At 36.5% G+C, this 15,355-nt stretch overlaps 1 protein-coding gene across 1 annotated transcript; it reads right to left on the bottom strand.

Annotated features, from left to right (window-relative positions):
- Positions 1 to 262: 262 nt before the first annotated feature.
- Positions 263 to 6,907, bottom strand: TMEM244 (transmembrane protein 244). Its single transcript, XM_050973079.1, has 6 exons — positions 6,875 to 6,907; positions 4,667 to 4,752; positions 4,073 to 4,146; positions 2,885 to 3,010; positions 1,369 to 1,413; positions 263 to 357 (listed from the first exon to the last, which is right to left on the bottom strand). The coding sequence occupies exons 1-6, from the start codon at positions 6,905 to 6,907 to the stop codon at positions 263 to 265; spliced, it is 459 nt and encodes a 152-aa protein (XP_050829036.1).
- Positions 6,908 to 15,355: the final 8,448 nt, after the last annotated feature.

Genomic DNA, 15,355 nt, shown 5'->3' with positions numbered 1-15,355 from the left:
AGGAATGTTGCACCATTGCTCTAATCCTCCTTATGGCTTCTTGGTTTTTAAAAAAGAGACAGTGTATCTAATTACTTGATTAATGAAAAATGTGCATACAAAGCTGAAAGTGATGATAATGCCAAAAAACATAAGATACAAGAGGTCTGGTAAGCTAAATATTTACCTTTCAATTAGACAGTTGCTGACTTCGTTTTAATTACATTGATTAATGAAACAATAGAATTCACATAGATATAAAGGCAAGTTCTAATACTCCTTTTCAAAAGTCATCTAGAATTGGGTAAATGAAGTTGTCTTTGAACAAGCAATATGCCAAAATCTGTCCTCCACAAATCATTGAAATTACTCCAGATCCTGAAAGAAAAGATATGGTTGTTTTGTATTAATTTTTATAGTGGAATACAAACTTTATGATAAAACTTTCAACTGACATTAATTTTATCTTCCATTAAAAAAAAAAAAAAAACCAAAAAAAAAAACCAGCCCTCCTACTTAAATATTTTACCCAAGGCTTTAACTACTTACAAAGATATCAGCCTCCACAACTGCTAATGCAAAATCTGTTGTAGGGCAAGGAATTTATTTATCTCTCCCCATCACTTGGGAATTTATTGCAGTGGTTGATCCTTGTTATCCATAAAATAAGAAAGAGGAACAGAAGCCAGTCCCTTACTTACTTTTTCCTTAGCTATTGTTTTTCAAGATAATCTACTTTTACCCTTTTTCAAGATAATCTTATCTTTTCAAGATAATCTTCCCTTAACTACTATTTTTCAAGACCATCTACTTTTCATGTAGAAATCTATGCTTCTAATTTTACAGAAAATTAAACATTCAGAAATGGAGTTTTGCCATTCACTTTGAGGAAATGTAATGACTGAAATTCATCTCATCTTTCATAAGTACTTGTACATAATGTTTCTAAATCTTGCCTCTGAAGGTACCCGGTTTTCTTCATTGATTTTAAAGGGTATCAAGAAAGGCTGCGACTTTGGGCAACTGTCTTTCTGACACCTGAATTGAGATACATTTCAACTTATTACAGGTTAAATAAGTCATGATTAAGTCCTGACTAATTGAGATTAGTCAGGATTTAATCATGACTTATTTCAAATCTGCTATTTGTTTGCAAGACTAATGTAAGATGTGCATATTCTGGCCTTAAAAGAGAAGATTTTTCTAAGGTGAGGAAAATCCTAGTACAGCTTTATTTACCACTGTTATTAAAAGAATTATGAACAAAATGCCTGTACTTCTTCTTTAAATGTTGTCAATTCTCAAATTAGTGAGGCAGCAATTCATACTATAAACACTAATTTTCTACACAGATTTAAGCAACATAAACTTTAAAAAAAGAAATTATACCTAATGCCAGCCACCAGTGTAACATCAGGGGAAATTCAGACATAACTGCGAGAAGAAGAAAAGTAGAAATGTGAATTTTAAAACAGTAAGAATGGGGACAAGTAAGCAATGCACTGTGGTATCAAAGGTCTGCTTAGTTATTTTTCATAGATTATATTTTTTACATATATTGAAATGACAAATGCTTTAGGTCTTGACATGCACCTGTCCTGGCCACACCCAAGCTGACCCACATCCCCACTGTGGGATAACTGCAGGGCCATTCTCTGACCCCATATTTCCCCCCAAAGAAAGCTGAAGGGGCATTAAAGGGGGCTGAGAAGCACACTGCTTATGCTGGCAGCTCAGGGGCAGTCAGCAGAGGTTTGGCTGGCCATCTGAAGGAAGCAATGATAAATCTGGGGCTGTTGGGACATCAAGACACACCATCCGATATAATGACAGAAGCTAACTCCCTGTAAAAATTATGTACAAACGGGGGGGGGGGGAATTTGGTACCTTTTGTAAATATCTTATTTACATACAAAAATTATTTATGAGGAATAGCAGTAGTTTAAATTCCAAAAAAACAAATTTAGTAGATGAGAAATTATGCCTAATTTTTTAAGATAAAGTCTCTGTTGGTGTCTAGCTTAATTTGTTAGGGAACTGGGGAATCTCCCACTATAAAGTGCTAAAAGACAAATGAGCAAAGCAATGGAAAATGAAAGAATAATCTCTATACAGTAGGAAGGGTGTCCTAATTTGTCAAAAATATTTTCCTTTTTCTGCATACTAGAATAAACATATTAACCTCATTGTTTTAGGAGAAAAGAATCTTGTCTGACTCTACATAGGGTCTGGCAACCATGGAGTTAAAATATATTTCCTAATTAGCCATAGAAGCATTCTGCTAAACAGCATGAGAAGAGGGAGCAGATTACTAGGTGCTGGCAAAAAGAGGTGATGGGTCTCATTTACAGCAGCTAATTCTTTTCTTTTTCTTTCCTTTAAGGGGTAGAGTTTCATGGGGGAAATGTGTTGCTGTGGTAAAATGCTTCATTTTCCTCACTGAGATTTAGTTCAAATGATCTGACTTAAAACCTTTGCACTGACTTTGCTGAAGAAACACTCCATTTTTACTCTGAAGTTGAGCTAAAGTGTTAATGAGTAGTTCTTAAAATATCCAGACATGAACAATATTAATGTCTTGTTTTGAAAAAAAAACCCCACATCTCCCAGATGCAGAAATTGTATCTAGCCTGGATCGGTTTGATATGAATTGTTAGAATATGAACTAAACCTCTGATTTTTTCATAAGAATATAATGGTTTAAAATTCTGCAACAGATCCAGAATTAAGTTTATAATGGAAGAATTTAAATAGAGGCATGAGTCAAATGGATGGAAAATAGAGATACAGATGCATTTAGCTTTAGGGAAAATTAAGTTAGTCCAGTAATACATTGGATGAATCCTAGTGGATTTGTCCTTTAACTTGTGATACTAAGCAAATATTTAGCAGTAAACCTACTTACCGACTGAAGTTATGATGATATGAATAACAGTAACTGTTACAGCATAGTCCCAAACCCATTCTTCCACAACCAGAGCAAACAGCAGACCACAAAGGAAGAAAGTTATTTCCAAGGATATCACAAGAACTGTAAAGGAAAATAGGATATTTTTACCAAACACAGTTTTGAAAGACTTCTTCTTATATTCCAAACAATAGCAATAAGAAGATAAAATACCTGAGACAGTCATGCATTTTCATGGATGGACAGAAAGGAGGATGCAATACTAATTGGTGGTGTGAAATAGCTGCTGGCTTTTAGATATAAACATGCTGCATCAAACTAATAAAATTTGGGGGAAAAAAATCATGTTGAGATACAGTAATTACATTTGGCCCTGAAAAGTAATTCTAATGGAATATACTTTAATTTTTTTTCCACTGGCATAACATAAATGTTCTTTCTTCATCTGAAATCAGTATTAACACTGTACAAACTTCCATGCATTTTTATTACTCTTTTAAGCTTCAAACCAATTTACTTTTGAGCTGTATGTATTTTACAGGGAGATTACGAGGTTTGCCTTTGTAAAATAGATTACAAATCTGGTAAATTTTTATGTATGCATGTAATTTTTTAGGAATTGCTGTTTAGGAAAAAGAATATATTTTGAGAGCTTCAGAAAAATTGCAGAAATTTGTATTAGGATATATAAAGATACTTTTAGGGTTTGAGCTACAATCAAATTCTCATATTTTAATGCCCACTGCATTCAAGCATTACCAAAGCAAAATTGCCATTAGTTGAATGTGACCCATTTCTCTGATCTGAATCCAATGATTCATAAGAAATTTGCTGCAGTAAGAAAATTAAATTAAATGACTTTGTAAAGGAACTTGATGGAGAATAGGTAATTGTTCTGCAATGAAAATGAAGCATCCTGGCAAAGCAGGACATTTTCTTCTGATGATGCAAGATCAGAAGAAGAACTCAACAAAAAGCCTAAAAATCACTCAAATTTTAAATAGCAGTACAGAAATGAGAAGTGCTGGCAAGATGCATAAACATTTAATTGCAGTGTAGTTAAAATACAGAAATCATTACTGAAACAGCTTTAAAATACTATCCATTGGAAGACAAGTTTACATCCATATGCAATATAGTTTCTTGAGTGAGGGGGAATAAAAAAGATATAGAAACTTCACTTACCTAAATAATATGGGTTAATCCATGAAGGATTTGTTTTAAAATCAAAAGGTGCCAAACCATCCAACATTTTAATCCTGTGGAAACAAAATAAATAAATTTAAACAGAGAGTTTTAGTATTTAGTATTTAGAGTTTAGATTACATGACATATTACAAGTGTTTTTAAATAGGATAAATGGAACACTCTGAGTTTTTACAAGCTCTCTAAGTCCCATTCTGAGTTTTGGTTTTGCCCTTGCTCACTTCTATTTAAGATATTTGGTGCTATGCATGATAATCAATAACTTCCTGGGAGGATACATTTTGTTTTTTTCATTGACTATAAAATCTTTATTTTCCTGTCATTTTTTCATGTCATCTTTTCTCTTACGTTCATTAATTTACATGGTGTAACTGCAAGGACAAATATTAGACCCAACATTTTATATTAGTTTTGAGTCTCCACTTGCCAATTTGAAAGAAGGTTCAGCTACAACAATTTGACTGAATTTGAAAAATTATGTTCCTCAGTCTGGATGCTTCCTTCAAACAGGCATATCTCCACCCATGAGTTCCAGTAAACCAGCATATCAGACTGAAGACAGGGAAGTCTTACCTGAATACTGCAAAGCACACAGAGAGGACCACATAGTACACAGTGTAGAAAACTATTATGCATATCAACAGGTTCACCAGAACAACCTGCAAAAGGGAATGAAACAGTAAAACCTAAAGCCATGTTAACATCAGGCATTCTCAGAAAATAATTCTAGATTTCTATCAAGTATAATGTGAAAAAAAAAGTAAAATAAAACATTTAAGGAGAATTTTTGCTGTTGCTGATTACATAAATATGCTAAAAGCTCTTTGGTACCTTTCAGCTCCTAACCTGTGGCTATAATGTATGGCTTTTTTCCTATCATATATTGTTATATACCTACTATATATACAATTTACAAGTGTTCCCAAAAGGAGAAGGACATTTTTTGATGGTTATTAAGAAATTAAGAAGGTATAGAGAAGTGACTCAAAAGGGAGCTGTAGCTAGAAATGTTTGGGGTTTTTCTTCATTAGGGCTACAGCCCTAAAGAGGTCAATCTGTTTAGCTCCAAGGGATGATTTGATTATGATGGATAAGTACCTTCACAGAAAATACCAGGTACTTAAGGGGTCTTTAATCTATCAGAGAAGACACAAGAAGTAAACAGCTACAAGTTCTAGCTAGACAAATTCGAAAGATGCAGGAAGGACATCTTGACTTGCAAAGGGAACAAACTCCTTTCTGAAAGAAGAGATCTTACTGAGCAGTAGTAGATACTTCTGAGGATGAAACTTCAACTCTAACATTGATTTCTGGCCTTAGTTCTTTGAGTGGTTGTGTGGTAGGTAATGTATTTACAGAAGCATCCAACATTGACAGAAGTGGGAACACTGTGAATATATCAAACCACTTATTTTTATATTGCTAAATGTTGTAAAGTGCTCAATATTGAATACTGCATCTATCTCCCACAAAAGGAGAGACCAAAGAGCTTTAGTTTCTAATGCAGCAGGAGATAAACCCATCATGCCTGTACAAACTGATATTTGTTAATAACAAAAAGTCCAGGACAGTCTTAATCTTTTTTTTTTCCCCGACATCAAAACAAAGCCAAACAAAAACTGAGAGCTATTAATCTCTTCAGCCACATTGGCTGTGGGCTAAGTACAGCTCCTTTGCCCTGTCTGTATTCTTATTCTAAATGAAAATTGGCCAAATAACCCATTTGATTCCTTCCTTTCCACAGTGCACACCATGACTGTGGGAATGGTAATCAACTACAATGTCACATGTAAGTTAGGCAGCCATGCTGCCTCCTACTCCCCTGAGAATAACTTCAAGCATTGGAAGTTTAATGTCTGTAACATTTTTGGTGAGAATTTTTTCGTTTCATTGCTCTGGGCAAATGCACTTTTCCTGTGATTGTCCTTTTTCCATTGGCCCTCCTCTTGCAACTGCCTCTGTGAAGCCTTATCTGCCCTAGATGGAGATTGGCACAGTAGTAAAAGTGGGGAGAGAGGACTGAAGGGAGAATCCCAGAACTGAAGGAATGCTGTGAGATGATGACCTATTGACCTGTAATTACAGTAGGTGAATTCCCTGCCTTGAAGTCAGCGACCAACTTTGTTTGGCCTCAAAGGCACAGTATTTTTCTCTTGGTACCCAGAATATTCCTAGTCCCTGTCTTAGCAATGTAGTGAGGCATTAGCTGTATGCTTTGCTTACTTGAGTAAGCCAAGAAAATGCACACAACATGAAAATAAAAACACTGAAAATTTTCCAGTTTTATCACATTCTACCAATTTTTTTTTTATTTGACTTTGCCACAGAAATTTAGGCATACTTTTTTTTAACCTGAGAATACTTTTTATTTTCGATCTATTTTTCCCTTTCTAGATCTTCTGGTATTTCGAAGCAAAAAACTCACAAGTTAAAATCTACAGGATTATTCATTATATGTCAAAATAACTTGAAAGAAGAATCTTAGGAAATCACTGGTGACATCAAATGTAAAATTTTATGACACTTCCAAGAATTTTATCTCAAAAGTGGAACAACATCACATATTTTGAAATCCTTTTTATAAGATGTACTTTGCAGTACCTTCTGCCAGCACTATAGGATAAAGTATCTTTTTAATCTGGGAGTTTTCTTAGGAAGAGAACATTGGAGAACAGCCTGTAAGAATGAAAGCAGCAGTTCATTCCAGCCCACAGCAGTTGTCTAATTCTCTAATACTATCTGCTGACATATACAACACTAAAAAAACTCAATTCTCTTTACCTTGGTTTCAGCAGTTTTGACCTTGAGAGCCATGGACACATGATGAGTGAAAGGAAGTGCTCTTGCTATATTCCATATGCCAACTTTAGCAGGAAGAAGCAGCTGGTTTTCAGCCCAAAAAACATTCTAACGGGTAAGTATAGGATAGGGTGGGGTGAGGTGAGTTGATTGGATTAAACTGAACTGAGACAGAAGACATCTGTGAGCTACATGTAAGCCGCTAAAGAGCAAAGAGAAAATCCTGCTTGCTCATGCAATGTTCATACTTTTGGAGCTACAGTCAGCCAAAGCACATCTAAAACATAACTTGGCTATTTAGACACAATATTATTATTCTTTTCCCCCTTTTAATTGCTTTTTTTTTTCAGCATTCATGTGATCGCAGTTCCTTGGGGTTATTATAACTTCCTACTTTTAATTATCTTTTACATTTTCTAGCATTAATTCTATTGACTATAGATGTGGAGTGCTACCTTCTTCACAATGTTCTTTGCTAACATTTTTCTTCTGACTATCACTTTATTACATCAAGCATAATTCACATTAAATTAGGTGTAATTAAGTTAAGAAATTCCAGACTTGTGTTATGACTCTTTTTTTCCTGAACCGTATTTTGTTCCTTCAGTAGAATGAAATTTAGTGTGCTTTAGAGCACATCCAGCTTCTAGTGAGCAACTCCTTAATGGATTCAAATTTGACTTTTTACAGGCACATTATGATTCAGTATGCTGTATTATTTGGAAAAAGAAGATGGTTCTGAAACTAAACCAAGAATGAACTTCTTCTTTTTCTGCTGACACTAACATAATATGTGCAAATTTCATTAGGGTTTTTTATGCCTTTTTAGTCATACAAAATAAATGTTATCTGCTCTAAAATGCAGTCTGCACTCGGCAAACAAGAGCTTTCACTCATAGATTCGATAGCTCCAGATTGTGAATACTGCCAGGGAAATTACTGGTAGTATTGTGTGAAATTCCTTTCTGTGCAAAAATGCTAGCATGGAAATCTGTACATCAGTAAAGTCCTATTTTGGGGGCTAAAGTGATGACAAAGGAACATAGTGAAACAAAATAAAAAACCCTAAACTAAGTTGCTTCAACAGTTGCAATAGTCAGAGGTAGAAAATAAATGAAGAAATATTTGCTTTAATAATTTAAAAATATTTGGAAAGGAACAAAATGATTCATTCAAAGAGCAGACTATCTACCCCAAAGAACCAGCTGAAAACAGCCATGACCTAAAATTAATCTGCAGAAACTTTTTCAGTAGCTATAATTAGCAAGATAATTGAAAAAGTAGTGGATTGCATTAATCTCAGACAACTATTAAACACAACAAGAGTTTACATTCACTGACTTCTTCACAAAGGATGGATTTAACCAAAGATTGATGATAGAAACAAAATCAAAAAATTTGACTGAAATGTAATTGAAGCTGTAGGCATGGATTTGTTGGGCAGACTAAGAGTTCTTCCCATTCCTCTTGCACAGTTGAAAACTTTAAATACTCTGAGAGAATAGATAACATTTCTGTCACACCTTTGCTTCACGATCATAAACACTTTAATTGTGGTAGCCCAGGGAACAGGAGTAAATCAAACTTGGAAGTGGCAGAAAGTGTGTGTCACCCAAAATACAAAGTCACTGAATAGTGTATGTTAACTATAAAGATGATGCTGTTAGCTACATGCTGAGATAATGGAATAATGACTTTCTGTATTTCTTATTTTCTTAAAATTTACTGGATCAGTTGCAGGAAAAAATGGCAAATCCTATTCAGCAGAGAGAGACAAAAGAGAAGTTTCAATGGAAGTTAAAATAAATTGTCTAATCTGGTTTCCACAAGCCCTACTTTTAAACACATCCTTTTTTTTTTAGTCATTACACAATAGAATTTTATTAGGACTGTGAGGAAAAATCGTACTCCATTACTTTTGAGCCCCTGGAGTTGGTGCTAGTTTGCTTTGTGGAAACCTACAGGAAACAGTCCCTTAGATAGGATATCAATTCCTGACCCTCACATGCTTGACAATTGTTAGTAAAAGCTATTTTTTGACATTGGCTCTACACATATACTCTCTTTGTAGTGATCTGTAACAGACAATATCCAAGATGCACCCAAAAAACCCTAACAGCAGAAAATCACTGAGTGGAGCACACCTTCTGAAAGTAAAATTAAGGATTCTTCTATAGGGCAGTAATTCTTTTTAAGACTATGATAATGGCAACTAATAGTACCAAGGCAGTACCTAGCTCCTATCTGCTACCTGTACCTAAACAAAAAGTCAAATGTAATAATGAACCATGAGGAAAATTTTGTAAAGCCTACAGCTAAGTTTGCTGCCCAAGCTTATTATTTAGGATTTGTTTATCTGGTTTTTGAAGATAAACAAAAATAAACGGTAAAGAATGCTACCATTTCCACCCACAATTTGTGATGCTGTCAAATAGCATTGCAAAAAAAAAAAAAAAAAATTAACAGCAATTTGAAGAACTGTATCATACAGCAATATTACAGGAATATCTCATGGAAAAGAACAGGTAATTGTGTTACTGTTAAGATGATTGTTTGCACTACAGCTCTGGGCCTTAAAAAGTAATGCTAGACCAGGAATCACATTTCTTAGGTAATTCCAAAACCTGAAAAAAGTTTTAAAATCAGAGAAATTAATAAATGCCAAGTTCTAGATTGGTTTAGTTTAGATTTATTATCCTGAAATCTTTAAAAAAATAGAGAGCTCAACCCAATAGCTGCAGACTGGATTGTGCAGTAAGAAATTTTTAGTTTATTGGAGGATGGCATCAAAACACATGTACTCTGTCTCCATCTGCTGATAGGGAAGAACTACACTTACATTGTGTATGAGGATAGAAGAGCTTGGGAAGACAAATGGTGGCCACTATTTTTGTCTGGAAGTGATTGGCAGAATCTGTGAATGCAGGGAATGGAACTACCCTTTCTTCACTTGGTGTCATGGCCAAATGCAGCTTAGCTGTGTCCTACGAAGGACAGCCCCTACAGTTTGGCACTGGTCACATATACCTTGTACAGCCTCAGTAGGACAGCTTGACTCCCACATGGGAGGAGACAGAACCATGTGAGGTCTAGACTCTACCACCATGAGGATTAAAGCAATTAGCTTCTCTCCTTCTTCAACCTCTGTTGCAGATGGATACATTTTAAGGGGTGAGACATCTGAGAATTAGGTGGAAGCAGGAATGTTCTTTGTATGTTCTATTTTTACTTTCAAATTTGGTTGAATTGCTTTTAACAATGCCCTTATTCCTGGTAATATTATCTAAAAGAACTTACAATATAATTGATTAAATAAGAGGTGAATTTTAGGATCTTTCAGCTTCTGAAAAGTTGGCTACTTGAATTTCTCTGTTAAAGCTTACAAATTCTAAAATGTTCATAGCACTAAAAGAATTAAACCGAAAAACTGATATAATTCCTTCTGACTAGCAAACTGAAAATGAATTGGATTCTTTTTAGAAATAATTAACCCCAATGAGCTACTTGTATCTAAGGAGTTGACTTAATTAATAGCAAAAATAGTAAACATCTTTTGTTTTGCTAACTGACACTGTTGGCTTCATGAACAAGTTCTATATAAAGCTTGAAAGTATTGGCAAAGAAACCAATTTTATAGGCTTTATTTATTCAAACTAGAAATTAATTTTATTGTTTGTGAATGGTGTGGGATTGAGAGAACTGAAAATGAAGTCTTCTGTTTATCCAGAGAGAAGCTATAACACAATTGCAGCAATGTAAACTTTCCACTCTGGCCCCACTGTATGTCTAAGAAGAAAGTTTAATTGTCTGTATTAAAAAAAAAAAAAACAAAAAAAAATCAATATTTGTCCTTTCTGCTGAGAAGCTAAACCTGCTGACAAGCAGGTATTTTGAAGGTATTCTGGCATTTCCACTAGTGTTAGTGGGAATTTTTGTTAAGTACAGCGAAGCACTGAAAAATCCCTTTAGGACTAAGCCCACAAAAACTGAGGAGCTGTGAAATTGCTGCTATGGTTAGAGGAAAATGCATGATGTGGGATCAAACACTTGGAGATGGGAAAGGCTGCTGCACCTCCATGCTTCTAAGATCAAACAGCAGCCAGGCTGTGTGTAAGCACACACACACAGAGCATATACACATGAGACTACACATCACATATATGCACATATATACATGTATACATGGTTACCACAGAGCTCACACACACAGACAACACTCCTGGTCTCATTCTGCTCCCATTGTTGTCTGAGTAGGCTGAGAGCTCATCAGTGAGAAGATTTATACATATTTATACACACAGAAAGGCAGCTGTGACCCAGCTCCAGAAGCTGGATCAGCACACTGTCTGCCCAGTAGCTGGCATCCTGATCCCAGTTTGTCCAGTTGCTGAGACATAGTCACCCCTGTGACTGCAGCCCCACTCCAGTTTCTGGACCAGACTCCCACACTCAAACACACTTTGCCACACTTCCTCCTTCACCAATCACCTAAATCCCTCCTTTTCCAGCCTTTGGTTCCACCCTTAAGCACCTCATTACAAATACTGGGCAAACCCAAAACACACTCTTCCCCTGCATCCCATACTGTGTCCCACCCCTTCAGCCTGGAAGGTGATTCAGAGAGAAGCTCCAAGTAACTCATCTTGATGGGTTTCACACCTGGGCAAAGGGGCTGAAGTTCTCTTGAGAAAAACCTGGAAGGTGTTTGCTCCTCACAGCTGTAATTTGTGTTCCCACCTGCCATTGAACGTCAGAGCTCCCCTGAACTTGCAGAGATGGGTCAGTGGTTCTCCTTGATGGGCCTGGGATTAGCCCACCATGGTTCTGTTTGAGCTTCCCCTGACACTGACTCTCACTGCTCTCTCACAGGTATGCCAACAGGCTGCTACCACATCATCTAACAGCTGCCAAGCCTGGTTTTCCACCATTGAAAAAAGCTGAAATCTAGCTGACAGGATATTGCAGGTGATTTTGGAATGGCTGAGCACTTAATGGGACTATCAGCTGTATGGCTGATTCAAGTATGAACTGTGTACTTTACAAAAATCTCAGCAAGCAGCCAGCCCCTCTGTGTATACTGGGAACACACCAGTGCCATGGATGCTCCTGGGCCATGAGGCATGGCATGAGTGGTGTGCCCTCACTCCAGCAGATAGAGTAGCTGCCCACAAGCCATGTGGGAAGCGTGACCAGGGCCTGGGCCATCCTCCCTGGCTGTGCTAACCAGCAGGGACAAGAACTTTTCCTGTTACTATTTAATTCAATGTGCCATCCCATTTCTATGCCCATGAATGTTCCCAGTCACTGATTCAATTTACTGTGGTGGATGTAACTGTCATAGATGTCACTGTTTTAATTTACTGGGGTAAATGTAACTGTAGAGCCTCTACCACGTGACCTGTCTCATCTTCATTTGTTGTAGGAGCAATATGTGGCACTAATAAATGATCTCTTTTTGGTGCTCTTAGGAGGCATACTGGGATTGATTTGGCATGGAAACTGAACTCCTTTTTTCATTTGCAAAAGTGTACCTTCTGATTGAAGGGCTGATTCCAGCATGGGCAAGATAGCAGAAAGAAATTTGCACTGCCAATAGCTATCATAAACCTGTTAATTTACAGCTGTGGGATTGCTGAGGAAAGACTATTGGGACACCTACATGATCACATGTTTCCCTTTTTTCTCTGAAGATGGAGTTCAAATACCCCTGCCTCAGTGCTTTGGCACCAGGTCCTTAGGATTATGCAGGAAATTGTTGCGCATGCATTTTGTCCTGTTGGTGGAGTATGCTTTTTCTGTTTATCAGTACCTGGGGAAAGTGATAGTTTTAAAAGGAGCAAGCTTGTGAGAAAGAGATATGTGTATAGAGGAGTCAGGATAAATGATGTGTTTTCCTATTACATTGAAAATGCCACAAATTTGTGATTTTTGTTATTTGCTATCTTTAGTTTGAACTCATCCTTCTAATATGAGAAAACAGAGGAATTCTAAAACCGATCTCATGCGGAATAAACAACATCTAGGGTGAATTTCCTCCTGCACAATTTTCTCATTTATCTTGATTTTTCTGCAGTCATATTTACACTGCATTTGCCTAGAAAATAAAAATGTGTGCTGTTGAAACAACTGCATTACTCACTCCCTTGAGTTTAGCAGGGTTGAAAATGAGGGTAGAGATGGTGCTGGGGCATTGTCTCATTCTAGAGAGAAATTTCTTCCATTTACAAGTAAAAAAGTACTTTTCCCAACCTTTTACTCCAAAAGCAATTTTGAATCTTCAGGTCAAGCACTTTAATACATCAGACGGCTTCTGCTCTCTGATGTTAGGTTACACCTGTTGCATTTCATTATCATCTGTTCAGCTCTAATTACATACAGACAAACTCATTCACTCGACCCTGTTGACCCTGCCATTAGAACTTTAATTAACTCTTGTGACCATGATTCATGGCCCAGAACAGAATGCAAGTCACTTTATCACAACTAGATTGGTAAATGGGGCTAAAGTCTATTTTCAATGAATTGAGCATTTGTCTGTGATCACTGAGTAGGAGATTGAGTACAGATGTATACAGTAACCCAATGAAACTTCCATGTATATTTATATTTTTGACAACTACAGTGTAAGCAGACATATCATTAAGGTCTAAAACATGATAAATGTTGTCATCTAAAGAATTTTTACTCAATTTCAGTGCTCCTCTGACATTAAATACAGCTGATATTTGTCAGAAAACAAACAAACAAAATTGTATTTATGACATCTCCAAAATGCACGTCAACAGCTCTTTAGTACAACTCCAGTTTAATAGAATTCATTATTAAATGGGTTTCTGCTTGATAATAGCTAATGACATCCTAATATGAATTTCAGCAGCCTAAAATCTTCTCTGAATCCAATTTTTTACACCACGTTACTCAAGTTTCCAGCATTTTGGGGATTCCCCTGCCAGTTCAGGATACTCTAAAGCCGGAGGACCTGTGTTCATAGCTGACCTTTTGTCACTCTTTGGTTCCTGCCACTCACTGGGGCTAGGTACTGCTAGCTATTGGCATGCCTTCTAGACAGACTGACATCAGCTGGTTCTTGAGTATTAAATCTCCATCATTATGGGATAGGCTCCCAACAGAGGTTGGACATGCAGGACTTGTATCTTTTTACTATCCTAAAATCAGGTCTAGGAACATTGTATTCTGACACTGGTTTTAATGTTTTTTTAAAGTTTCTTATTAAATTTATGGAAATCCTTGTGCAGAAAGAAGGGCAGAAGTCTTTGTCACTTAGAGTTTGAAGCAATTATAAAAGGATAATAGCATTTTTCTATGTCAGGTACATTTCCTATGTCACAATACATATGGTATTAATAGTCAAGGAATAGTATAGTAACAAAGGTCATTTAAGTACTACAAGCAGATAAATGTCCCGTCACTTTTAAGAACAACTGAATTAACATTAAAAGTAGGGAAAATAAACCCACTCACAAAAATGCATAAGTACTACCAGACCACCCACCACCAAAAAGTACATCTTTTTTGCATTTCCTGAGCAGACTCTGGTAGCTGCTTTGGGTTTGGAGGTATGGCATTTGATCTCTAGCTGTGACTAGTCTTTCTATTAGTAACTCATAACCTTAATACAAACAGTCTGACTTGGCCATGTCATTGCTTTTCCCACGTGAGCAGCTGCAGCTCCATTACTGAGACTACTCAGGTAGGGCCAGTTTGATTGTGAAAATTTTCAGGAACAGCATTTTTTTTTAATCCCAGAGAGACATTGACAGGAGCTGGAGATGGGTGGATTAGAAGGTGTCTAATTATCAGTATGTTGTTCCATATTCTTTTGTGTAAAATGCTGCAGGTGATCTATATCCAGTCACACTGTGCAGAAAGTATTAGCACAACTGGAAATGCTTTTGTTAGACAACTTGAGTCAGGATATTTTTCCTGTCTGAATGTACAATTCTGGGTATGCATGCAGTTACCCTTTGAGGCTCCAAAGTAGTTTTTACCTGAAAATGCATATTTTCATTCACCTCGGTTGATTTAACACATCCCGTTATTTAAAGTAATCACGTTCCGGTTTAAATTGCTGTCTGTGCTCAAAATAGCTGCCACTAGATGGCAAACTGATTGTGTGCAGCCTTCCACACAAAGGGAACGTCTCTGCTGTGTGCTAGGTGACCAGGTGAACGTATTGCATCAAATTTATCCTGCCCTGATTCCGTTGAAACCAGTGGAATTACACCAGAGAAACAGATGGCTCTTTAACCTTAGGTACTGAAATCGCCTACAGTAAGTAAATATCGTATTTGCTTCTGTTTGCTTGTTTAAATGAAGTCTGTTGTACTAAACCTTTTAACTTCAAATCACACCAGAAAAATGCCAGAGTTCAGGCCCATCATTCAGTATTAGATACCAGGTATGTTCCATGGGACTCAAGAGATAGTGAGTGGCACATGCCAA

This window comes from Serinus canaria, chromosome 3, assembly GCF_022539315.1.
Source record: "Serinus canaria isolate serCan28SL12 chromosome 3, serCan2020, whole genome shotgun sequence".
Taxonomy (NCBI): Eukaryota; Metazoa; Chordata; class Aves; order Passeriformes; family Fringillidae; genus Serinus; species Serinus canaria.
This window is presented reverse-complemented; position numbering and strand designations above follow the sequence as displayed.